General features: G+C 37.9%; 1 protein-coding gene across 1 annotated transcript in view; it reads right to left on the reverse strand.

The window, feature by feature from the left end:
* Positions 1-2,617: 2,617 nt before the first annotated feature.
* NPHP3 (nephrocystin 3) overlaps positions 2,618-26,078 on the reverse strand; it is a gene marked incomplete at its 5' end in the record, with an annotated part of 1,580,737 nt that continues 1,557,276 nt past the window's right edge. Inside the window, 2 exons of the mRNA XM_044060401.1 lie at positions 2,618-6,522; positions 21,041-21,156. Of these exons, the coding sequence (XP_043916336.1) occupies positions 6,354-6,522; positions 21,041-21,156 (285 nt within the window). The remainder of the gene's footprint in view (positions 6,523-21,040; positions 21,157-26,078) is intronic.

Genomic DNA, 26,078 nt, shown 5'->3' on the forward strand with positions numbered 1-26,078 from the left:
ATCATGTAGGCTAAAAGGCTCTGGTCTATGGTGTAGCCACAGGGAAAGATTAATAGTAAGGGGTCAGTAAGAAAACAGCCCCCCCCCCCCACACACACACACACACAAGCACACACACATACACAAAAAGAAGTTAACTGGGCAGTTAAACTAAGCTATCCACATTTCAAAAATTACAATTTTGGAAGAAAGATGAAAAATAACTAAGGTGATTGTGACAAGAAGACAGAAGCAAAACTGACTGGCATGACTGACATAAAGGCACAATACTTTACAAAAGACTTCTAAACAACATAATGAAAAACAGGCAGAAGGGACTACCTATGTGGGATATCACCTGCCTGTCATGAAAGACGCATATTACATAAGGAGTGTATTTTAAGTAGGATACAATGTCAAATCTGATATTTATAATACTGACAACAAAAAGGGGGATGGGTGATAAATATCTGCCTATGACACCAATCCAAGTATACTGAGAAGAACAAGGCATACAGCCAGAAGAGATATAGAACACTGCAGCCACAATACTAAAAAAAAGTAAAGTGATAACTAGCAGCAAACTTCAATAAAATATATCATAAAGATACTGCCAGAGTAGTCTTAACAGAGTCCCATCTATGGTCTCTTAGAGAATGCAGAACACCTGATCCAGTTAAAAAAGTAAACCACTGAACCAAATACTTTTCTTATGGCAAATTTAACTATCCACATATAAACTGGCAACTATCAAGAACAAATACACCCACAGATTTCTGAACTTTGTAAACAGCAACAATCTTGACCAACCTGTTCGACTGCCATCAAAGGTGTCAGACTTCTACATCTTTTTTTTTAAACACCTTTATTGAATTATCACTTGTGACACAGGCAAACTTACATTTATATAAAAGTAATCAAACCATATGAAGCTCACATTTACAAACATTATACAGCATATGTAATCTTCTATGCAATACAATCAATCCAATAATACAAAAATTGTTCAATTCCTGTCTTCTCTTAAACCTCATTCCTCCTCAAAAATATTTCTGTACATGTATTGTTGCCACAATTTCTATTTTTTTATATAATTTACTCCTCCCCTTTTTAAATATCCCACTTCCTGTTCTTTATCTCTACAACAACCACACTTGAAGTAGTAAAAGTTGTAACAGACTCTGATTTCCATTTTCTAGTAACTGCTTTTCTGGCAGCAACCATAATTAAATTTAACAAGGTTTTACTATGACACAGTACTCTCTAAGGAATTTTTAAAGTCTGCCAAATGATCACACTCCGAAAATATATGTTCCCAAGTACCTCCTTCTTCCCCATTACACCTCCAAATAACAGTACCTATAAAAATTTTGCAATCAAAAATCTTAACTCTTTTTGAATTTGTTGCATATTTAGGAGCCATACATATGCCTTTCTGTTGTTTCTTTGTGAATTGCTTATCTAACCTTGCTTTCCATTTTTTTTCTGAACTCTTCTGATCGATTCCTATGATTACCATGCAATAGTCAGTGCTCTACATGTTTTTCTCATTAACATATCCCCCGATTACATCACTCTGCAAGCTATCCCCTTCCTAGTCAAACAAGACCCTCTCTCCTGTGACCTTCTCCCTGAAAACTTGCTTAACAAATCTTAACTACTACTACTCCACATTATCAGGGATTTTTCCAAAACAAGCTACTACACTTTTACCTGTCTTGCTGATAATCACAGATGGTGCAGCGTCCAAGCAAATCTACCAAAGGCTGCTACCTTCTCTGAAATTTTCTCCCTCTTAGACAATGGGTAAAGCATAAAAAAATATTCTACTGGAGAATGAATGTTCTCCAGCAACGTATTAATGTATGGGTGTTGCCCACAAAAAAAAAAATGACAAAGTCAGCTGGTTTATGGAAGCATATTAAGCTCCAGTGAAGCATGGGCTGAGAAAAAAAAATAAAAAAATACTCCATCTTGTTTACGCTTAAGTGTAAATTTTTAAAAATTAGCTTACATAGCAATTAAATGAACTTGCAGTGAACTTTTTCCTCACAAAGCTCAGCTTTTAAAGCTGCTTTTAGTAAGGGTGAATAAAAGAAAGAAAAAACTTTTGTAATCACGCTTGCACACACGTGTGTGTAAAAGAGATAGAGAGACAGCATACTTCTCGACTTCTTTGCTCAAGAATTTTGGAATAAGCCAATAATAAGGGGGACCTAAAATCAGGGATAATTTTTAAATATAACCCTAATTCACTGAAAATGTAAACAGAACAACAGGTTTTCAATCCACACACATTTTCTGAACAATAAGTATGAAACTATAATGTCTGGTTTTATTGACCGACTGTAATATTCAGTGACCAGAAACTTAAACATTTTGGGGGAGAAAGCAAAAACATGAGGCAAAAGTCAGGGACTGATCAGAGGCGCTCATGAACACGATCATAATGAGATATCTTGAGGTGTACTCAGTCAAGAACCAGGCACGTGTGTGTGTGTGTGTGTGTGTGTGTGTGTGTGTGTGTGTGTGTGTGTGTGTGTATATATATATATATATATATATACACACACACACATATATAATATATATATATATATATATATATATATATATATATATATATATATATGGATTCACTTCTTAATTACAAAATACCAAAAGCCCGAAGTTCAGAATATCGAATTCAGAACCTAGAGATGTTGGAATCTCGAAATTAAGAACCACCGTCTCCAAAAGCAGTCAACACATCACAAAACATGTTTCTGCAAGGGGGCAAGCCCCCCTGCACCCCGCACATCCCCTGCAACTTAAATATACCAACTCCGAGATCACACTATACCGAGGAAAAGGGAAATCGCCCGTTTCGTGCTGTATGCCAATCTCCGTTCAGGATTTTGAAGTTTTAAGCTTCGAAATTCCGTAGGGGACCTATACACACACAGACAAACAGACAGACATAGATTAAATATTTAAATAACTTACAATTTGGATACAAAACACTTGCTCAAAAATACTTGTGTATGCTACAGCACTATGAAACTATAGGGTGGATGAACAAAAAAAGTGATAAAACTGTATACAGTAATAAAAAATACAAAACATTTTTAACAGCTCATTATCCACGTGCATTAATGCTCTCCAGGGTGGATGTTGCATGGGAAATAAGAGACTTTCCAGGGGTGACGAGGAACTCTTCTTGTAATGCTGGGCATCACAGCACCCCTGGGTGATTCATTATTTCCCCTGTACTGTCCACGCTCAAGGCCATCATAGCTTGCTTGCTTAGATGGATGTCTTGAGATATCTATACCAATATGACACAAGCATAATTATAAGTTTAAAACTAAACCCATATTAAAACTCCAACATCAATAATTTCTAACTAAAAAGGGAATATTCCTGGCCATTTATAAAGATCTCCATTTCATCATTATAAAAGGGATTTAAAACAGTAAGTGAATCCCTCAACTCTACCATTAGGAAATGCAAAATCAGCTATGAACTTAGTGCTGCAAACAATTCAAAAGGCCACCATAAAACCTTCTTCAGCAAAATTAGTAAGCTTAGAAGTAAACAACAATTACATTAAACATATCTGTAATGCTACTTCCTTCGGTGACCCACCCCCAAAGACAGTGCTAATATTTTTGCAGACCAATTCTCTTCCAACTTCACACCATCCGTTCTCCCATCTGCGTCTTCATTTCCCTTTGTACTTTGCCTCCAAAATCACTCTGACCAAGTCCTTTTGAGAAGTTCCAGAATTAAAAATACTTAATTACATGGGTCCTGACAAAATCTTTCAATGTTTGCCGAGAAGTACTAAGCCACGCCCAACAAAATCCTCCATCAACTCTTCAACCAGAGCTTCTGCAATGGTTACTTCTCGAAGTGTGGAGAACAACTGTTGTGGAGCATAAATGTAATCCCTTCACTACTGTTATAGGCTTACCAGTCTCACCAGTATATTTCCAAGAATATGGAATAATTTTAACTAATAATCAATCTATATGATTATATATCCCTGGATGCACACCAATTTAGTAATTTAAAAGGCAGAACAAGTCTGCTCAGTTTGGTAGAGTTCTTCAAAAGGGTCACCGAGATCATGGATAAAAATTATACAGTCCATGCTGACAAACTAAACTTTGAAAAGGCTTTAGCTCTGCTCCCCATGTTGGGATTAACAAACTCTCCCAAAATCAACATTAATCCATATCTAGTTCATTGGATAGCTAACTGACACACACACATATTGTTAAGATTGGGGATCTCCGATAAGACAAAGAAGTATTATAAACAGAGTCCCACAAGGCTCTGTCCTGGGTGCTATCTTCTTTTGCATATATTTCTCTGATGTGAAAGCTAGTATTAAATGGACTATGGCTAATTTGCTAGTAACTGCAAACTGAGGGCAGTCATCATATCCCATTCTGATAATAAAATTTAACAGCAGAGGCTAGAGCAAGCACACAAATGCTTGGTGGGTCACTCACTGACTTACCATCACTGATAGGGTATCCACTGTGGTTTCCTTTGGCAAATCCACCACCAATGCCACATACCATACAGATAACATTCCACTTAAATTTGACCACCACATCTCTATCACATTTAGAAAATCATTCTATCTTGCAGAACTTGTCCTTCAAGGTATCCTCTCAAGATCCACAGAAGTTAAAGTTCCACTTCATTCCCCCTTACTATGCCCATCATTTTATATAATGCCTATAAACCACATTGACAGACCTCACCGTTTTTTCACTAAAATGACTTTGGATCTTAGAATTCATAGCTTCTTTGGCATATTAAAGTCCTTATCCCTCTATGCAATCTTGCAGATTCTTCTAAGAGATCTTCTTTGTACAGCCTTCCCTGCAATGAATAACCCCATAACTCTTGGAACCCATTCACTCAAACAGGATGAACAAACACCAGCACTAGAGACCTAACTAATAGTATCACACAGGTATTTTTCAGCCATTAGTGAGGTCCTGTCTGAAATTCTGGGTACAGCTGCTTCAGCCTTGAAAAAGGATTAAAGGGAAATGGAAACTATACAACTAAGACACCACAGAGTCACAATCAGAGTTCTACTGTGCAACCAGGGGAAAACTATGCATATATCTGCTAGCATACCAGAGACGTATGTTACAGATATACACACACAAAGGTATTGTAGAGCAGGGTTAGCATTACCATTTCACTTCAATTAACAGGTAAGACTTTCATCAGAAGAAAAACATCAACCAACATGGTATGGAGGAATGAAACCGGAAGACTATCAGGGATTTACATAATGCACAAACATTTCTTTATGAAAAGGTATGTGGCTAAGTCAGTGATCAAGCAGCACAGTAGAAACTGCTGACATCACAAACTAGACAGAAAGATGTTTGACTTGACAATATGTATTAAAGGTCACGCAGGATGGAACTTCATGACTGCTTCTGCTTACATACATGATTTGAAAGTCCCATACTGAAGATGGGCCTCAGTGTGTGATGCAGTTGCAGTATATGCTATGGATTAATGTGTATATCACTACTGGAAACAGTTCTGATATGGGAAAAATAACATCTTTAAATTTAAATTTAAGTCAGGTTTTGCTACCCTGGCAAAATACAGTGCTTTATACTTTTTTAATGTTTGAAACCACTTTTCATAATTTAACAAACAAGGGAAATAAAATGCAATTTTTACATCTGAAACCCAAATTCAGACAAAATGAGAAAGGTTATACCTGTAAAGCTGGAGGGGATATATTACCTGCCAGGGGAATCCAGTTAACCAAGTTCAATGATGTGGTAGTGTTAGTGGGGACATGAAGGAGCAGGTTAGTTTGGCAAGTGCCCAAGCTAGCCAGTTGCAAAGCCAGCTCCTTTAGGACTAGTGCAATGGATACCTGTGGCAGGATAACATTCTAGGGATTTTCAGGATTTAACTTACCAACCACAGCAGTGACTTCCTTCTACAGCCAATTTGCTGAAGTTAAGACAGGCTTACATTTATATTAAGGCAACTTTTTTTTTTTAAGTAAAGAAACATCAGCAGTTCTAGTACGTAAATATTCCAGTGGAAAGGTACACCCACCCATGATCAAACAGCAGCACTTGAGACATCAAAACAATTCTACCCAGAATCAAACAGCAGCATTGAGTTATCAAGACTATCCACAAACATATGCTGAAGAAATGTGCATGGTTATGAAGGACAATTACAGTGGTACTCATTTTGCCATCGCTTTCAGCTGTCAACTCTCCTTTCACGTTTTCTATAGTTGTCCACAGTCTGGACTCTAGTAATGCAGATTTTCCTCAGACACTGTAGCAAGTTATTCACTGGTGTTTTTCAACAGGCATCACGTATTTCTACTCGGGGTAAGCATTTGGCCGCAACATGTTCTTTAAACTAAAGGTGTCACCACTGGATGAATGCATAGATCGCACTTTTCCTTCTATTAGGCAGATTTCCGTCTCTTTTATGTCCATGGCCCTTTTATACAGTTCAGCAGCTTTTTCAAAATCTCCCTCTTCATACCTGACGGGAAAAAGAAAGACTTCGTTTTAAGTCCAAAACAGAAAGGATTGTAGCAGAGAATTTTGCACCACCATCCATGCATTCATTCACTATTAGCATAACAAGGAAAACTCCTTTAAGTACAGTTCATTTACAAAGTACTTGACAGCAGAAAGGAGACTACCCCAGATACAGATAAAGCAGTTATGTCATTTGCGCTTTCCACAACAGGTGATGTTCTAATTCCTCACTGCTCCAGTAGCCTTTTGTCTCTATGGGTTGTACCCTGCCAAGGACTCAACTGACTAACTTCACAAAGCTCTGGCTCCCACTCAGACCTTCACTCTGACTGCAGACTGGTCAAAACTCTTTGAGGGAAATCAGCAGAGAGAGTGAAGACAGCTTCAGGACTTCCTTTCCCATATAGAGGGAAGAGCATTCTTATCCTGAGCCTCTAAAAGATATAAACAACAAATAACTTTATATCTTAACTAACTATACAGATGTAGGGTAATGGTGGGCTACTGCATCAGTGGGTAATTCAAAAACAAAACTGTCCTTTTTTCCCCATCAAAAGAAATAAACAGCTGATCAACCTTTTTGAATGACTTAGTACTGTCAAGATAGTACCTGAGCTGTCTATGCATGTCAAGAATATGAAAACCCTTTTCTTCCTGGTTCTGAAATTCTGGTTAGAACACTGGGAGACTGACAGCTTGACTCAGAATTAACTCAAACAACCAAGGGCATAAATAAGGCACTTGTTCTTAATGAGACCCTATCATTGTGGAAGTCCAGATAGGATTCACCCAGCATGAGAACTTGCAACTCAAGATACTCTCCTTGAAGATGTTGGAGCAATAAAAATAATCTTCCAAGTAATGAACCTTTAATAAGACCGGTTCAAAGGGAGACATGCTTAACTTTTCCAGCATAAAGTTGCCTACTATGTAATCCCCCCCCCCCCCCAGAGAAACCGTTTTACTAAAAACAGAGAAGAAAGGGGAGGATCCATGGGCAGACATGCTAAAATGGCCACAAGATGTACCTTGACAGAGTAGTAAGACAGGCCAGAGTAAATTCACACAAATATTTCAGAACAAGTGATACATAATCCCTGAATGAACCCTGGTTATAGGCTAGGCACCAAGAAACTATTTTCCACTTGCCAATATAAGATTTCTTAGTACCAGGTTTTCTTGCCTCCCTTAATACCTGCTGTATTGCCCTCATGAAATAGGTGCCTAAAAGGAATCAAAATCAAATCACCGGACAGCTGAAGTTGTTTGAGATTAGGAACCATCACACCCTCCCTGTCTTGTGTGAATAGATCCAGTTTATGAGGAAGCTTGTGATAATTGCCATGGCCAATTCCGTAAGAAGGGAGAAAAATGTTACATGGCCCAAAAGGGAGTCATCACAATGACATCTGGAAAGTTCTCCTGAATCTTAAGAATTATCCTTGTTATCAGCTGAAAGGATGGAAATGTATAAAGGAAAATTTTTGATCATGAAAATGAAAATGCATCTGTTTTCCATCTTTGACTGCAAGGAGCTCTCAAGCAGAACTTGTTTAGCCCTCTGTTTTGAAAGAAGGCAAATCTATCTATCTGAGGTGTTCTCCACAACTGATCAACTTCTGGTCCTGCTCAGCATGTCTGTAACTATATTTTGCTTTGATAGAATTTAAGATATTTGGAGGGTTATGGAAAGCTGCAGAGTTAACTCTCAAGCTATAACAGCAAGCCTCTATAGACAGTATGACATGGTTCCCCACACTTGCTTATGTACCACATGACTGAATTGTCTAATTACCTGAACAGGTCATAGGTGATGAAGAAACTTTAAGGTGTGTATATCACAGCCAACATCTCTGATGTTTGTGTGCTTTGGTCAGTCTGATGAGTTGCACAGGCCTTGCGCCTTTACCCCCATAGAAATTGTTTCCCAAAACCTGAGATGTCTGTGGTCACAGACTGGCTTGGGGTCTGAGAAGAAAAGTGCAGACTGGATTCAATTTTATTTACTGTCTCCACCAGTGCAGCTACTTTTCAACACAGCCCAAAATTGGTATCTGAAATTTTATAGAGGATGCAGACGGTGGGTCCATGTACTTCTGAGAAACCACTGACTTTTGGTTAAGAGAAATCATGAGAATCAAGAAAGCCATACACCCTTGGATCATGAGAAATTTTCTTGCAGAAATCTAACAATGATTGCAAAAGTTCAGGAAAGTTTGTTTTCTTGTGTAAGAAAATCCTTTTGTTGACAGGTGTCTAGAAGCCAGCCTAGAAGCACAATCCTGTATGATGAAGTCAGAGATGATTGTTGTACATTCATCTGCAATCCCAGTTTGGTAAGAAGTGTTGAAACCCATGTCAAAGACTCTTGACATTTGGGAAAAGACTCTACAAAGAGAAGTAAATCATCTAAAATAAAGAAACGTGAATGCCCTGTAGTCTGCAATAAGCTCATACTGGACCTAGACAATGAAAATATCACTGGACATGTAGATAACCTAAAAGGTAATGCAGAGAACTGACAAAGCTATCCATATACAGAAAATCACAGAAACTTCCAAAAACCTGTGGCTGCAGGAATGTGATAAGCATCCTTTAGATCTAATGTTACCATGACAACTCAAAGGAGATATGAGAGGTAACAGGGAATAGAAGGTCATCATTGTGAAATTGGTACATCCACATACAGACTGAGAAAGGAAAGATCTAGCTCTGGTCTCTCAAGAAAGCTCTTTCCTCAGCACCAGAAATGTTTTGGAATATAGGTTTTTGCTCCTTTGATCAATAAGCACTGGGTCTAGTACTCCTCAGGTGAGAATGTGTTGACAAAACAAGAGGAAAAAATGTGTTTGGTTCAAAACATTCCACTTGAAAGGAGGTATTTGTATGAAGTAACAACTGCAACCCTCCTGAACCACTTTTAACACTGAAGAGTCCAAAACAATGTTTCCAAAGAGGAATATAAAGCGACACATTCTGGGACTGATTTAAACATATGTAAGCAGGAGGGTGGAGGAGTGTAAATGCTGACATAATCATTCTGAAGATTAAACTTTCCCTTTTTGGAAAGGATCCTTGTTTGTTGTTGTTCCCCTACTGCAATCTCTATTTTTTTATTCTTTGCTCCCTGTTTGTCTGGTGTTGGCAGAGATTACTTGTTTTGTTTTTTTTTAAAGAAAAGAGAATTTGGGAGATTTGTAAAGGGGGACTTGAATCTTAAGACATTCCCTGAATTAACTTCCCTTTTTCAGCAAATTGCTTGAGGACCTGGGTAGCAGATGGGCCAAAACAAAACCACTTTATCTGAAGCAGAATTCAAAAATTCAAATTTTACTTAATCAGCAAATTTTGATTACATACTCAAGCACACTGCCACAAAACTGTAGCAGCAGCCCTAGATACAATATTGGCATAATCATACACACTCTTCAAACTTATGTTTTGATACTTACAATAAAAACAACAGGATTCAAAAAGATGCAACCTTCTGAAGGAAGTCTAGCACAGCATTCACTCAAATTGTTTGCACAACACAGAATAAACTTCCACACGTGCCTGGTAGTTAAGAATTTTGTAACCCTCAGTTTTTCTTTTTCCATATTTGCCCAAACTTATATCCTTAATGATATATTTTTCTGAGCTATTCAGTGCACTGTGTATCCCTGCCTGCTTTTTCTGTAGTCTGTACCCACCCTTCTGACTTTCACACACTCGCCCACTCTCCCATGATGCTTCATGCCATTTAAATCCCCCATCTAGTGTTTGGCGCTTTTTTTCTTTCTTTCCCCTTCTGACTCCCCCCCCCCCCCGATCTGGTGGTACTGACTGTGTTAATTATTTTCAAGTCAAGAAAATCCATTGTCAAAAAAGGTAATTTTTGTGATTTTAAGATGTAATACACTTGCAACGTGATCAAGCCTCTACCTGCTGACTGAAAATGCACCGATGTCTTTTAATATGTGGAAATTATTAATTGCCGATAGTTTCCACTCATTGTTTGGATGCTTATTAACATTTTCTGGCTGTAAGAGAAAAGTGGTGTGTGTGTGTATATATATATATATATATATATATACACACACACACACACACACATATATACATAACTGGCTATGTCAATGTATCAAGCCTGGCTAACTCTCTAGAATGTGTAAAAATCTGTTAACCATCTTACTGTGTAATTTAATTTAATCCTGACTTACACTCGGGATTAACTCTAACCTGTGGAACTTGTTTAACTTGCTTACTTATGTAATCACTGTAAATAGTCTGTTTGTAATATGTAATGCTGGTATTATGTAATGCTGTATCTGCTTACCCTTGGAGCTTTTCTCCCCGGGCCGCCACTGAAAATGGACATGCATCCAGTCGGACTATCCCGGTCAACAAATGTAAAACAAAAAATAAATATAAAACGGACTCCAACAGCAGTTTAGTCGGTGACTCTCATACTGATTTAGATGCATCTCCCATAACCACTACTATAAGCCTAACAGTTTACTGTGCACGGCGTCCATATAGTTGAAATAGACTGGTATGCTTGGCCCCGTTATGAGATAAAAACTAGATGACCACTTACTTAATTTGCTGCTTAACCTATTTGATTTAAAAGCAGCTAAAGAGGGAAATTGTGACTCTGTGTTTAACTACTACATATTCCAGTTGATAACGTAATGTAATCCACTGTGCTGTTATTCATTTAGGCGCACGCTACTATTTCGTTTAAGTAGTCATTTTTTTTAAATCTACTTAATTTTTGAAGTAGCCCATCTTTAAGTCCTACTCATTTCTCTCCTAAATGGTATATTAAGTGACAGCCTGTGCAGTTGTTTCCTTAAACCAGAACTAAACATTTGATGTACATATATCTCACTGTAATTGTTTTCTTTTTCCCCCAAGAGATAAAAGAATGCCTAAGCTGCATATTACTTATATGCATACTGTTATTCTGCCCTGTAGCTTGTCTTAGCAACGGATAGTCATTTAAAAAATTAGCTTGTATGCTTTTGACTATATTAATGCATTTGTCTTGTCTCTGCAACAGATAGTCATTTAATAATTAATTTGTATTCCGTCAACTATTATTAATGCATTTGTTTCTCTTATTACCAAGCCATTTGACTACTATTCTTGTACTGATTTGTGCTATGCCATGTTGAGGGTGTAACAAATAGCTGTATATTTTTAGTAATCTAACATACATTTGATTTTTTACTTGAGTCTTACATTTGTTAGAATAGCAATATAGTGTGTTACACCCATAACTGCTACTGTGCCTGTCCTGTGCCTCATACTCTGTTGTTTTTCTTTCAGCTTTTCCCGGTTAGGGGTCGCCACAGCAGAACTCTGGTCCGCTAATGATTGGCAGTCAATTTTTACAGTGCCGAGGTGCCAGCCCGACGCCCAACCTTCAACGAAGGCAGGCCCATTCACGCATGTCTTTTGAATGCCACTCGACCGCGGGGAGGACATGCAGACTCCACACAGAAGGCACTCCAGCCGCAAATCAAATGGGAGAACCTCTTGTTGTGAGGCGACAACGCTACCGCTGCACCAGTACCTCATACTCTCTACTGACATTATTTTCTGCCTCCTCCTGCTCTTATTTATACCTACATAGTTCAATTCCTAACTACCTGTTTCACTCTCTACTCCTCTCCCGTCGATCTATAGTACTCCATCCCCTTCTATCCCACTTTATTCCTTTTTACAGAAAATAAAGGGCAATATCTCAGCCATCATTCCAGCAAAGCACCTAGTCTGCTGCATTCCTGAACAGGGATATGGAGGCATCTCTTCATTTACTTATTTATTTTACATTTATTGATCGGGATAGTCCGACAGGATACTTGTCCATTTTCAGCGGTGGCCCAGTGAGAAAAGCTCCATACATACATACAGAAAAACTGTTACATTAAACAAGTTAAAGCACTGTTACAGATACAATACATAGGATAAGTCATTCATTCTGTCGTATATAAATCTGATTTGTTATAGAGTAAGAGGAAGCAATGTAGGGGTGGCCAAAAGACCTCTTTAGCACATTTATATTGCCAGAGTTAGGCAGGATTAGAGCAAGGACATAGCCATTGCCTTTTAAAGTATTGTTTTAGATTATTTTTGAATTGGGTTAAAACGGGTTCTGAAGTAAGCTCAGCAGGAAGTGAGTTCCATATTTTGGCAACAGAGTTGGCATATAGAGTCTCCAGATGAGTTGTTGCTTTTGAGGGTTTGGACTAGTAATTTGTTGGATTAGCAAAGTGTCTTGAGGTTGCTGTAAAGGATGATAATTTTTGTAAGTACGGGTGTGTTTTCAGGTTGGTAGAGAATTTTATATGCTACTATTAGCTGATTGTACTGAAGTTGGATAGGCAGTTCTAGCCACCTTAGATTCTTTAGGTTCAGACAGTGGTGTGTTCTGTATGCTACTCCAGTGGCAAATATAGCAATATGACTAAAACAGCTAGAGAATTTATTAAGGTCAGACTTACTCAAGTTTGTGAAGGGAGGGGATGCATAAAGGAGGGTGGAAAGCAGATGTGTACGGGCAATTACCGTCCTAGCTAGTGGAGTGAGGAAAGGTTTGATCTTGTATAGTGAGCAAAGTTTTTTATTAAGTTTTTAAACAGTTTGATTAATATGCATATCAAACTTGAGGTTATCAACTGTTACACCTAAGAGTTTGGTACAGAGATCTGGGACTATGACAGTGCCAGTGTTAGATTTTATAGTAAAGGTTGGAGCGGAGGCTTTACAAGTGGGGGAGAAAAGCAGTAGCTTCGTTATGTTAGGATTTAACAGGAGACGCCAATTACAGAGCCAATTTTCAACAGTATTAAAAACATTTTGGGACAGTCTGCAAACTTAAAGGGGAGGTGGCAGAGCAAACCAAAGTGGTGTCATCAACATACTGAATGCAGGTAGCTGTTGGGGTGACTGTGTACAGGTCATTAATAAAGACAGAAAAAAAACAGGGGTCCTAATATAGAGCCCCGAGGGACACCAAGGGTGATAGGTAGAAGGGAAGATAGTTTGTTCTGCCATAGTACAGCCTGTTGTCTACCACTCAGATAAAATTTGAACCACTGGATAGCTTGGACATCTAGGGGGATAGTTTTAAGTGTGTGTATGAGTAGCTGGTGGGTGAGCATGTTGAAGGCTTTGAAAAGATCAAGAAAGATTATCCAATCAATGGATACACTACAAGTCTCTCCAAACAACCCAAGTGAATATCAGAACTAATTGTAAGCCTATTACAATTAAAGGGGTAACTACGCTGTTACTTTACTACCAGAACTTGCACCCCCCCCCCCCCAGAAATTAGTGCCAATAATCTGTAAAACTCTCTTTATTGTGCTCTACCTGCCAGGCTTCTTCACTGGTACTACTGTACCAGAAAGCTTCTAAAATTTGTTTATTGTACTACCCTACCTCCCCATTCTTAACTGCAATACTTGCTTCAAGTCAAGAGGACTATCTCTTAATTATAACTTTACTCTGTAAATGTAAACTTTTGCCTTAACTTTTGTCCTTCCATATTTGCCCAAATGTCTATCCTTAATGAGTTTTTTTCAGAGCTGTTCCATGCTTGGTACAACCTGTTCCATTTGCCTTCTTTACACTCTGGCTCACTTCGCTCCCCTACCCTACCTCCATTCCCATTATACTTGTACTCTTTAAACCACTCCCCCACACATCACTATCCAATCATCCACTCCACAACCACCACCTAAGTATCCTACACCAAGTGCCTATAACACTTTAAATAACAACCATCCTAACACTACTTATTCTACATCTATCTTATATCCCATATCAATTACTCTACAAAATGCTCAACCCCATGCTATTAGGTATTTTCATTTTCTCCCTCAGCAATCCACTTTTAACACTAAATCAGACCACCTCCCTCCAGTGCAAGCAAGCCATATTTTATTCTAAAACACCTACCCTAAGTAGAACACCACTATACAATACAACTAGCTACTCTAGCTCATCTTCTTTATTCATATATAGCAATATACACATCACCAAATTCAGAGCCCTCCCCATCAACAGCAAACTCAAAATGATTCCCTATACTTTACCTAGGTCCACTTCTAAAATGTACCACTTCTCCCACCTTATTAGTCAACTCTTGTTATTTATCTCAAAGTGGTGATGCACATCGAAACCCTGGCCCTTCCCTCACTCCCAATATCAGCCATATCCCCCCCTTCTACTTTTCTCACTAACACTCAAAACCAACTTATAACAATCTACACACGGAGTATTTGTAACAAAATTACTGAATTTCATGCCTGGCTCTCTCATTACATCCCTGATATAGTAGCTGTAAACAGAAACTTGGCTAAAAGCCACATCTATCTGACACTGAAATAGTTCCAACAGGTTACAATGTCCTTCGCAAAGACAGACTTCAAAAGAAAGGTGGGGGCATAGCTTTAATCTAAACTCCTAAACTGTTATTTTCTTTCCCAAGCCTGTTCCAACCTTTGCTAACATGGAAATGTTACTAGCATCATTACAAATAAATAATACTAAACATTTATCAACAGCACTATATATCCCCCCCACCCCCACCCCCGCCGCCAAAACATCCTTATCCTGGAAGGTTTTCTATCTTGGACAATCCATAATATATCCAATGAAACAATCATTCTAGGAGATACTAACATTAACTGGCAAAAAATTTATATCAAATTACCCAGCTAATTGTACTAACCTGCATAGGTATATACTCAGCTTGTCACAGGTCCTACACAAACACTAAACAAATAACCATAATCCACCTTGGACTGGATCCAAGTCTCAGATCCACACAAATATTCCAATAGTGGCACCCTCTCTGATATTCTATGTGACCATTTACTAGGCTTTACACACAGAACCCACACTCAAGTGCAATGGAAATAAAAAGTGTAAACACCCCTGTTAAAATGCTAGGTTTTGTGATATAAAAAAATGAGATCACAGTAAATCATTTCAAACCTTTTCCCACCTTTAATGTGACCTATAACCTGTTCAATTCAATTGAAAAAACAAATCTGTTATAGGAAAAATATAAAAAAAATAAAAAACGTACAATAAGCTGGTTGCATAAGTGTGCATACCCTTAAAATAATACTGTGTTGAAGCACCTTTTGATTTAATTACAACATTCAGTCTTCTTGGGTAGGAGTCTATCAGCATGGCATATCTTGACTTGGCAATATTTGCCTACTTTTCCTTGCAAAAGTGCTCCAGGTCTATCAGATTGCGAGGGCATCTCTTGTGCACAGCCCTCTTCAGGTCACCCCACAGATTTTCTACTGGATTCAGGTCTGGGCTCTGGCTGGGCCATTCTAAAACTAATTTTCTTCTGGTGAAGCCAGACTGGTATTTGGAACCGTTCATAATTCCCTCCACCTTGACTAAAGCCCCAGTTCCAGCTGAAGAAAAGCAACCCCAAAGCATGATACTGCCACCACCATACTTCACCGTGGTTATGGCGTTCTTTTGGTGATGCAAAGTGTTGTTTTTGCGCCAAACATACTTTTTGGAATTGAGGCCAAAAAGTTCAACCTTGGTCTCATCAGACCATAACACATTTTCCCACATGCTTTTGGGAGACTTGATGTTTTGTTTTGCAAATTTTACCCAGGCCTGGATGTTTTTCTGTATACGAAAAGGCTTCCGTCTTGCAACCCTACCCCATAGTTCAGACATATGGAGAATACAGGAGATTGTCACATGTAGTACACAACCAGTACTTGCCAGAAATTCCTGCAGCTCATTCAGTATCGAGTCAAAGAAATAACTCCAAAAAATCCTGGAAATCAGTTACTTATCTTCTTACTCCTGGGACCTCACAAAACCCATCTCCTTTTCCTGATAAAGACCCACAACAAATAGCCCATATTTTCAATTCCCACTTTATCGACAGCATACATAAGAACCCCCTCAAACAACAAACAAACCTACCAATAATAAGATAAACACATCAACCTCAGTTCATGAGAATCCCATCTCACAAACCCTACTCCACAAGAAACCCAACAATAATACCTCAGTAACTCCATTATTCTACCAAAATCTGTGCCCACCTCTCTAGTACTCAAATTGCTAACTAAACCAAGACCATGCTCTCTATCCGCCGATAACCTCCCCTCCACATGGAAGCAAAGACGGATGAGCCCCTGGGATGCCCTTTGGATCCATGACCAGCCCCTGCAACTCCAGAGTAAGTATGGGGTAGGAGACTAGCTGGTAAACCTGGTGTGGATGGGGGACACTGGGGGCAAGGCCGGTAAGAATGATGTGCAAGGGAGGGGGGGAGGAACTAAAAAAAAAACAATAGTACTGCAGAAAAAAGAATAAATACATCCTGACCGATAAAACAAGTAGGTTGTCACAAAGTGTATGCAAGCATTAAAAAAACTTTTTCTGCCCATTAAAACAGTTCTTTTTTTGTTTTTTAAATATCACAAACCTCAATCGTAAGTAAAAGAAGAATACTTTTACTACAAAAATAGCCTCCAAATCTAAAAACATACTGAGTCCCTGACAAGCTTCCATTTTGTGAAAAAAAAGGAACAGTATTCTTAAAGGGGAATACCACTTTAGTAAAAAAATAGATTACTGCTCGCTTTAAAAAAAAAATTGTTTTAATCTGTATGGAAGGGCACCCCAGAGGAAATTTATCTGACAGAAGGAATCTTCAAGGCTGACCATTGCTTCAGTGAAGTCTCCGAAAGGCTTCCTCTCAAGATAGCAAGAAAGTACTGACGAAAGCTTCACTCTGACTGCAGATTCCCTCCAATGGTCTGTCCAACCAGCAATCAGAGTGAAGGTGTGGGAGGGAGGCCAGCTGTTGTATAACGGGCAGAATACAACCGCTATAGCCTAAAAGCTACTGCATCAGTGAGACAGATGAAAATCCTACACTTCACATCAACAAACACATTACACTGATTCTTCAGAGCCTTCAGTGGGTATCTGCAGGGTTGCGTATCAAGCAAAGGTTTTTAATCTGGCCTGTTTTGTCCTATATGACACACATCTATCTAAAAGAGCTGCTTGTGCTCTACTGTCCTTATGACTTCTGCTCTGCTACAAGGGACTGCATCCAGTTCTGAGGATGTGGCTCAATTCCCCTGGGATTCATTCATTGGCTTTTCAAGCCCAATTCCTCTGAGATCTACTACCTAGGTGATCTTGGGAAGCCTCATTGCTCAGAGGTTTTAATAGTTCCCCTCAAGGCTCACATATTCCAGCTTACTTATTCTATTCACTATCACTGTTATTGACTCTCAGCCATGCCTGTAGTATTTATTCCATTTTATGTTATACTGTTATTGTTTTATTTTCACATTATTTAGTTCATTATGCTCTAATTCTGAGTCAAAAGCAGTTAAATAACATTGTACTTGAATGTTGTAGTTATGCTGTGATTTTTAATTGTGACCTTTAAAAAGATCAGACATGAGAGCTACTGCTTTGAGAGAAACACATCATCTAGAATACGCCCGGGGGCTAGGAGATGTAACAGCAGCACAGGAAAGAGGAGAAGAGCTCTGAACCTCTGGTCAGACATAGGACTCTGCCTGTAGCTGAGAACCCTGAAGTTATGACTACAGGAATTGTGAATAAAGAACATCACACCCTAGGAGAAGAGCTCTGAAAAGTCTGGTCAGACATAGGACTGCAGCTGAGAACCCTGAAGTTACGAATGCAGGAATTACGACTAAAGAACATCACCCTATCTGTGGATGAATCAAATCAATACTGACAAACTTGATCTTTTAGGATGTAATCCAATAACATTTTTGGAAGCTCAGAATAATCCCCAGAAAGTAGAATCAAACAATTGTCCTGTTGGAATACTAACACCAGATGATCACACAAGTCAAATCATCTAGCAAAAGACAAGAAGGCTCAGACTATGACATCCTTATAATAATCCAGCCATTTTTACATATGAAAGCTAGTCTCCAACCAAGGTTTCCAACTGATCAGCAAACCTCACCTAAACAGTAACTGGTACTGTAATTGTGGGTTACCTAACACAGCTGAACAGTCCAAGTATTCATTACTTTTCACAGCATTTTTACTGCTGAACTTCCACAACATCTCCAATCAACTCTTCCCAGTCTCCTTTCTTTCATTAACTTCTTTATTACCCTGTTCTTTCTTCTATCTTCATTCACTTCCTGTCTCTTCACTCGAACTATCCTTATTCTTGTTGATATCATCAAACTCCTTGTAACTCATGTGTCCTACTTCCCCCGGCCTCCACCTTTCTGTCCTGCTCCCAATCTCTTCCTATTAAACTCACTTCTTTGCAGTACTAATTAGTAAGTCTGCCGGAAATTAAATTTCTACTACTTTTTTTTGGTACATCACCTATCTTCTAGAAAGCAGCTATTCCTATAGACCATCACAGCAGTTATTACCCAGAGGAGGGTGCAGTTACAGAAGGCTTAGACTTCCCAAGATGCTGCTGTCCCTGGATCTAAAACTGACAGCACTTCAAAGTGGTGCAAGGCTTGTAGGACTAGACTTAAGTGAAGTCTGCTTTTATTGTTCAAGATATATACAATTGAAGGATAGTGACCACCTCCGGTACACCTCTCATTCAGGTCTGAAACTAGGTTAACCTGCCTATCAAAAAGATTTTTCCAAACAAGACAGGACAGGAAGGGTTTAACACATTTTTATAAATGCCAATGAGGTGTAGTTAAAAAACACAAACTGAAGTGGAAACAATTTAAACTAAACCTCAAGCAACAGACCGGTAGAACATTGTTTCTGTCATACTACCAAATACACAACTAATACATCAAAGTCCCAAGTGCTCCTATGAACAATAAATGTTCTGAATAAACAATACAGTGAGAATACAAAACAACTATCCAACAGAGGGACCCATGAGTATTGCATGCATACTCACACAAACATAACACATAAAAACAAAAAAATATCTAAATGATCACGTTTCTGTCAAATGATTCTCCAGTTCAAACTTTCCTCCAAGGCTTCTGTAACAGATGAATTTATGGCTGTGTTCTATATGCATCTGCTGTGGGGGATTTATTTTGTTTGAATCTTATCTGGAACCTAATTCTGAGGTTAAACCTGAGTAAATCAATTTTTTTACAAGCTGTCTCATGATATGGCTAGACGCTCAAGTTATGCTATACTGATGCGTCCAGATACAGGGGAAACATCTTTGTAGCTTGAGGAGTACACCGTATTGACCTAAATACATGATAAAAGACCATTTGTCACTGCATAGTCAACAGTCAATGTGCCAAGTTACTTTGATTTTTTTAAAGGGAAAATCAGCATATGTCCCATGATGCCTCATGTTTCTCTCTTGGCTCCTATGCACATCTGCTACAGGACAGTTTTGATTACAAAACTTATTCTTAACTGAAATATGACATTCAAAGACCACTGCTAACATTTAAAATAATATTAACTAATTTTTTAACAGTGCTGACGTCCCTTCAAACTGTTTTTAACATCATAGTAATGGCTGGAAATAATTTTCAGAGTACACTATTGTATTTTTCTTTACTTCCTTGATCTAAACCATTCTCTAGCTCATTTGGGAGTTGCCTGCCTTTTTTTTTTCTTTTTTCTTGAGGAATCAATAAGTAAGTCCCAATTCTAGCACCCTATGCCAATCTCCATCTGGCATTCCCTCACCTTTTAAGATGAAGAGGAAAAAATAAAAATAAATAAAAAGTCCATTTGTAGCTGTGGAAAGTTCTTTCTTGTTTGAAACATTTAGCTAAACACTTGTAGCAAGTGGCTCACTACATCTTACACTACAAATGAAGCATTAAAATGAGTCAGTCCTGTCTGCAAATGCACTACTACTACTACTCAGGACTGGTATCTCTCGGCAGCGCCTCTTAACAATTTACCCCGGGGGTGGCTGCACCCTTCACCACTGCCTTAGCTATGCCTTTGTAATGAATGAATGAAACAAACATTGATAATAAACGGGTTCTGAAATACAGTGGAGTCCTGCACAGGACTGCTGCTCTGCCTTAACACCTGTTGTTTGGTGGGACAGCTCTGACTCCTCCATAACAATAACACTGAAAAATGAAAAACTGAGTGAGTTGGCTCTAAAGATGTAAGGATCCAGAAATCTGCAATAGTGAAAAAAAAAAAAAAAGGTAAAAATGGGGTACGAGTTTCTAAACAGCCCTTCGAGAGAACAGGTCTGTTACACATTGTGACATGTATGGGAAACTTGCCCTTCTATTCCTTATGTCATGCTTTAAGTACAAAATCATCATCACTACAGACACCTGCATAAATATTTACAGCAATATTATATACGTTACAGAACTGTCTTTATTGTATTTATGCATGCATTAATTCAGTGAAAGAACAGAAATGTTATCTTTCAAGAGGAGTAAATCACAAGATGCCACATAGTAAGAGAGTACAGGGTCTTGCAGTGGCGCTGCAATTGATTACTTTGTTGTAATTTACATTTCCTAAGAAAACTCTTGGCTTACCTCAGAACTGCTAAATTTTTCAGTGTTTCCCCCACTCTAGGATGAGTACAACCTAAACTGTCCTCGTAGATCTTCAAAGCTCGCTCATACAAAGGTAAGGCTTCACTGTGCTTCTTCTGCAAAAAGAAAGGCACGCTAGTACTTGAACCCCACATTTAAATCAGAACACTTGGTTATTTTTAAATAATACCAGATTGGTAAGACTGTCCACATGCTAAAAGATCTGAAACAAGTCAACAGTTACACCTTGTTAAATGTAAGTTTAGAAGACCATGTTAACTACAACATGGATTCATCTAAAGAAATAACTACAATTGTTATCTTACAAAACACTCCTTTTTCTATATTAGAACCACAGTGAAATGTCATGACTGCCTCATGTTCTACTTAGCTTTACAGTTCAGGGACGAAGAGCGAGCATCCATTTTTAAACATTATTTTTTTTGCCCAGTCTAACACTTATAGCACTTTTGACAGCTGCCAAGTCTCATTGTGCAGAAAAGATGTAACTTGTTATTTATGTGTAGACGTGCGAGTAAAAGCAGTCAGAAATTTTAAAGTGAAAAACTTTAGTGATAAACTGCCAAATATCTCAGTATGAAATAAGATGTTTGTAAAGGTGTCTATAGGAGTTGTCAACAGAAAAATTTATGATCCAAATAAAATGAATTCAAAACATTAGAATAGTGCCATAAGCGCTTGAAAAGGAACTATACAAGACCTGCAGAAATAAAAGAAAAAACTGCAGACAAATGGCAAGTAAAGCAAGTATGAAAACATCATACTGACTTTAAGATGATTTGGCATTCCACATCTCATAATACATCTTTACAGATGCATCTAAATTTTGGCAAATAAGATAGGAATTATAAAAGAATAACAAGATCTAATTTAAATGTTTCTGAGAAGTGAACAAGTATAAACAGAACAGCAATTACTGCTCTAAGTATGTATTTACTTGGTAGAGAGCAATCACATGGTAGTACAAATCAATTGAGAGAAAAGCTCTAACAGGCAAGACAATAAACTCCAACAGACAGGAACTAAAGTAAGACAAACTAGCAAAAAACAAAAAGACAGTTTGGAAACACCAAAGCAAATTCTCTCTCAGTTTAATTCTCTTTCAGTTTAATGAAGCGCTTTTCGTCTTGCACATGTGGCAAGACTTCATCAGAAACTGAACAAACTTCAACACAAGCAATATATACACACCCTTTTTGTCACATAACACTTCTAATTAAAATCTTGTGTCTTAAAGGCACATCCACATTATTGCTACTTAAAAAACATTTTTTAAAAACACATATGACTGACAATATTTTAGAACATCTCAACCCTTCCCTCAGAATTTTTACCTATTATGGTGATAGAAATATATATACAAACATACAGATACTAACAATACTATATCTCAAATTATTGTGTTGACTCTCAAAATATAATGTTACTTAGTTAACTAAGAAGTCAGAAACTTACATATCCGAGTCAAAAGAAGTCAGATATCACAAATATGAACGCATTTTATAAAAATGCATACACACATTAACGTTTAAGATTTTTCAACTTCAGTATACTGTTTAAAGATATTGTCTCATTCAAACCTGGTTAAAACATTGCCCCAGTGCGTATTTGCCAACTTAACTCAAGTTGCTCAAGTAAAAGTGTAAGCGGGCCCCCCAACTATCATCAACAACTGAATCAATTGCTTTGAACAAAAATGAATGTTGTGGATAGGAAATAATGCGTCTAGCCAGTGCATTTTTTCTGTTAAGGGTCTTTATTTTATAAAGATGTTCGTATACTCGTTCTTTTAACCTTCTATCCATTTTACCTATGTAAAACGCTGCACAGCATTGACACTGAGCTACATAAACCACAAACTTGGACTGACAAGTGTAATTCAATTTAATTTTAAAACTAATATTTTTAACTTCAATGTCTTGTCCTGTACTCATGTATTTACAGTAGTTACACATTTCGCATTTGTACATGCCACACTTCCACTGTGGGGTGGTTTTTTTATGTTTTAATAATTCCTTTAAATTAGTCCCCCTCTTGTAAATAATCCAGGGTTTGCTTTTGACCTTATAAGAAAGGTGAGGATCTCTCCTAATTATTTCCCAATTTTTGTTCAAAATTGACATTATTTCCCTTGCATTACTACTATAGGGTGTTATTAAACTTAAATTCCATACTTCTTTTTGTTGTAATTCTCTGTCATTTATTATGACACTTTGTAAACCAATGGACAAAATGGGTTTATACAACCCCTGTTCTCTCTTGTATTTTACTTCTTCCAGTAGACACTCAAAAAAGTCTACTGGGTAACCTCTCCTAACAAACATTGACCTCAAATTATTACATTCATCCATGAAATCCTGGTCCAACATGAACATACGGGCAGCTCTTATGAGTTGGCCCTTCATCACTGATTTCTTTTGGTGCCATGGATGGCAACTGCTAAAATGTAATAAAGAGTTTGAATATGTGGCCTTTCTATAAATTTCCGCTACATATGCATTCCTTTCCATATCTTTACTAAGATCCACATCCAAGTATGAAATCCTGGTCATTTCAAATACATAAGTAAAGGAAGGGAAATCTGTAGTGTTGTTAAGATAATCTACTAGTTTACTAGCTGCTTCCTTATTTCCTTCAAAAATGATAAAAATATTGTCCAAAAACCGTGTGTAAAACTGGATGTACTGTTTCACTTCTTATTTACCAAAGATAAATTCTTGTTCCCATGAGGCCATTACCAAATTGGCATAACTTGCCCCACAGGGTGACCCCACAGCTACACCGGTCTTTTGAACATACAACTTATTACATAAAATGAAATTATTATACAAATTATGTCAAGCATTTCCTCTATTAAAGCCACCTCAGAGGCTACTGCTTTAGCTCTCAGGTAACTACTGACTCGTTCGATGCCTTCCACATGGTGGATAGACGAATATAAATCTACCACATCCACTGTTAGAAAATTGAAGTCAGCATTGAATTCTAAATTCTTGATTTGTGACAAGAACGACCAAGAATCTTTACATATATATTTCTCTTGAGTTACATACTTCTTCAACTTTTGGTCTACCCATTTTGCCCAAGGGTAAGTTATACTTGCCCTAGCATCCACCAAAGGTCGCATAGGTGGATTATTCACATTTTTATGTAACTTAAGGATACCAAACAAAACAGGTATCCTTGGGGAAGGCATGGATAAATATCTAAACAAGTCAGTAGTAATCCCGGTTTCTAACAACATTTCATATAAATGAAACTTTATTTTACTATATGCTTGATTTAACTCATTACGTGAAACCAACTGATATGTGGAACTTCGGACTATTTGGTCCCTTTTATTGACATAGTCCTCCACATTCATAACAACAAGCCCCCCTCCCTTATCTGGGGCCATAATACGGACTGGGGCTTCTTGTATTAGTTGTAATAAATACAGCTGTTCACTAGTAACATTTACAGATGAAACATTCTTACTTTTATTCTGCTTATGATTACTACCCACCCCTAAAACATTATATAAATCCAACTCACAAATGAGTTCAAAACATTGTAAAGTTGGGTGTAAAGGGGGACAAAAAATACTTGAAGGATATAATGCACTAGACTGAACCATAATATTGTCAACAAAAAGCATAGCAAATTGAGTTTACGCACAAATAATTTTAAATCAATTAAAGTTTTAACTAAGTCTGCTTTTCTTGTGGGGAAGAAAGTGTACCCCTTGGCTAATAGTTCCACCAGTGGTTGATCTACAGTAACATCAGAAAAACTGTAAATTTTAAAATCTTTATCATTATTCATAAAGATGTTCCTTAGTCCAAAATCTGCAGCATTAGTTGTCGGGGAAGCTGGTGCAATAAGAGGTGGTATCATCTCCTGCGTTTCCAATTCTTCCCTTTGTAGTTGTTGTTGGAATGAGATTTCCTGTTCTTTGATCTCAGATTGTATTGGTTGGCTTGATGCTGAAAATTTTGGGCATTAGCTGATGTATTATTCACAGTTGTCTGTTAGGGTAACATAGGTCCCTCACCTGATGGAAGTGCACTACTATCATTTGAGACAGATAGACCATGTGTTAATTCATTTCTGTTTGTTGTGTTACACAAAAATACATTCATAGCAGCATTGCTGGATTTTGCTACTTGTGAACTTGGGGGTGGGGGGTAGGCATTCCCCTCACCATATGCTTTACGGTCTCTAGCTAGTTTTTTTAATTTAATTTCTCTAAATTTCATCATTTGTTGGTCTATACTGTCAAAAATTCTGTTGTAATCAAAAGCATATCTTGAAAAGTTTACATGACCCTTAATAACAGCATCTAAGCTAGTAGCTTCTTCTTGTAAAAGGTTAATAGAAGTCTCATAATGTTTAATCATCAGGTTCAACAGGGCAAGTCCCTGAATGTTAAACAACTCAATAAGTTCATTATGAAACAATGAACCTGGCTCTAACCCCGTAAGGTATTGGTGGGCATGTAAGCCTTTGGGAACAATGTTTTCATTGACACACTGACGTAAGTAAGTAACTTCTAAAGAAAGTTTTTTATATTTGAAAAGTTTTTTGTCGAGGTGTTGTAATAATGAAACTATGTTACCTGAGTCCTCTGTTTCAGAAGGTGTTGACTGGTTGGGTTGCGATTGGAATAAAGGAATTGGCGTTTCCAACCACTGAGTAAAAGTTGGCAAGTCTAATGGTATTAAATCCTGTAGAACTTCTCATATTAAGTCATTTGTCGGTTATTATATTGTCAGTAAGGTTGACACTACCTGGCTGATTGTTGGAAAAAAACAGGTATAATTGTTGAACCAGATGCTGAAGCTGTTGAACCTGTAGGTTCTCTGCCATTTGGCGCCCTTTCGCCACCTGGACTACTCCTCTGGTGCAATTGTTCAGCTCGTGTGACATCACTTCCAGTTGGTATCACACTTCCGGTTTGTGATTTCAGATGGGAAGGTACTGAACTAGTATCGGGATGCCTACCACCTCCAATTACCAACGCAGAAGCAGAAGGTTG

This window comes from Protopterus annectens, chromosome 2.part0 (genome assembly GCF_019279795.1).
Source record: "Protopterus annectens isolate FY-2018-M chromosome 2.part0, PAN1.0, whole genome shotgun sequence".
NCBI lineage: Eukaryota > Metazoa > Chordata > Ceratodontiformes > Protopteridae > Protopterus > Protopterus annectens.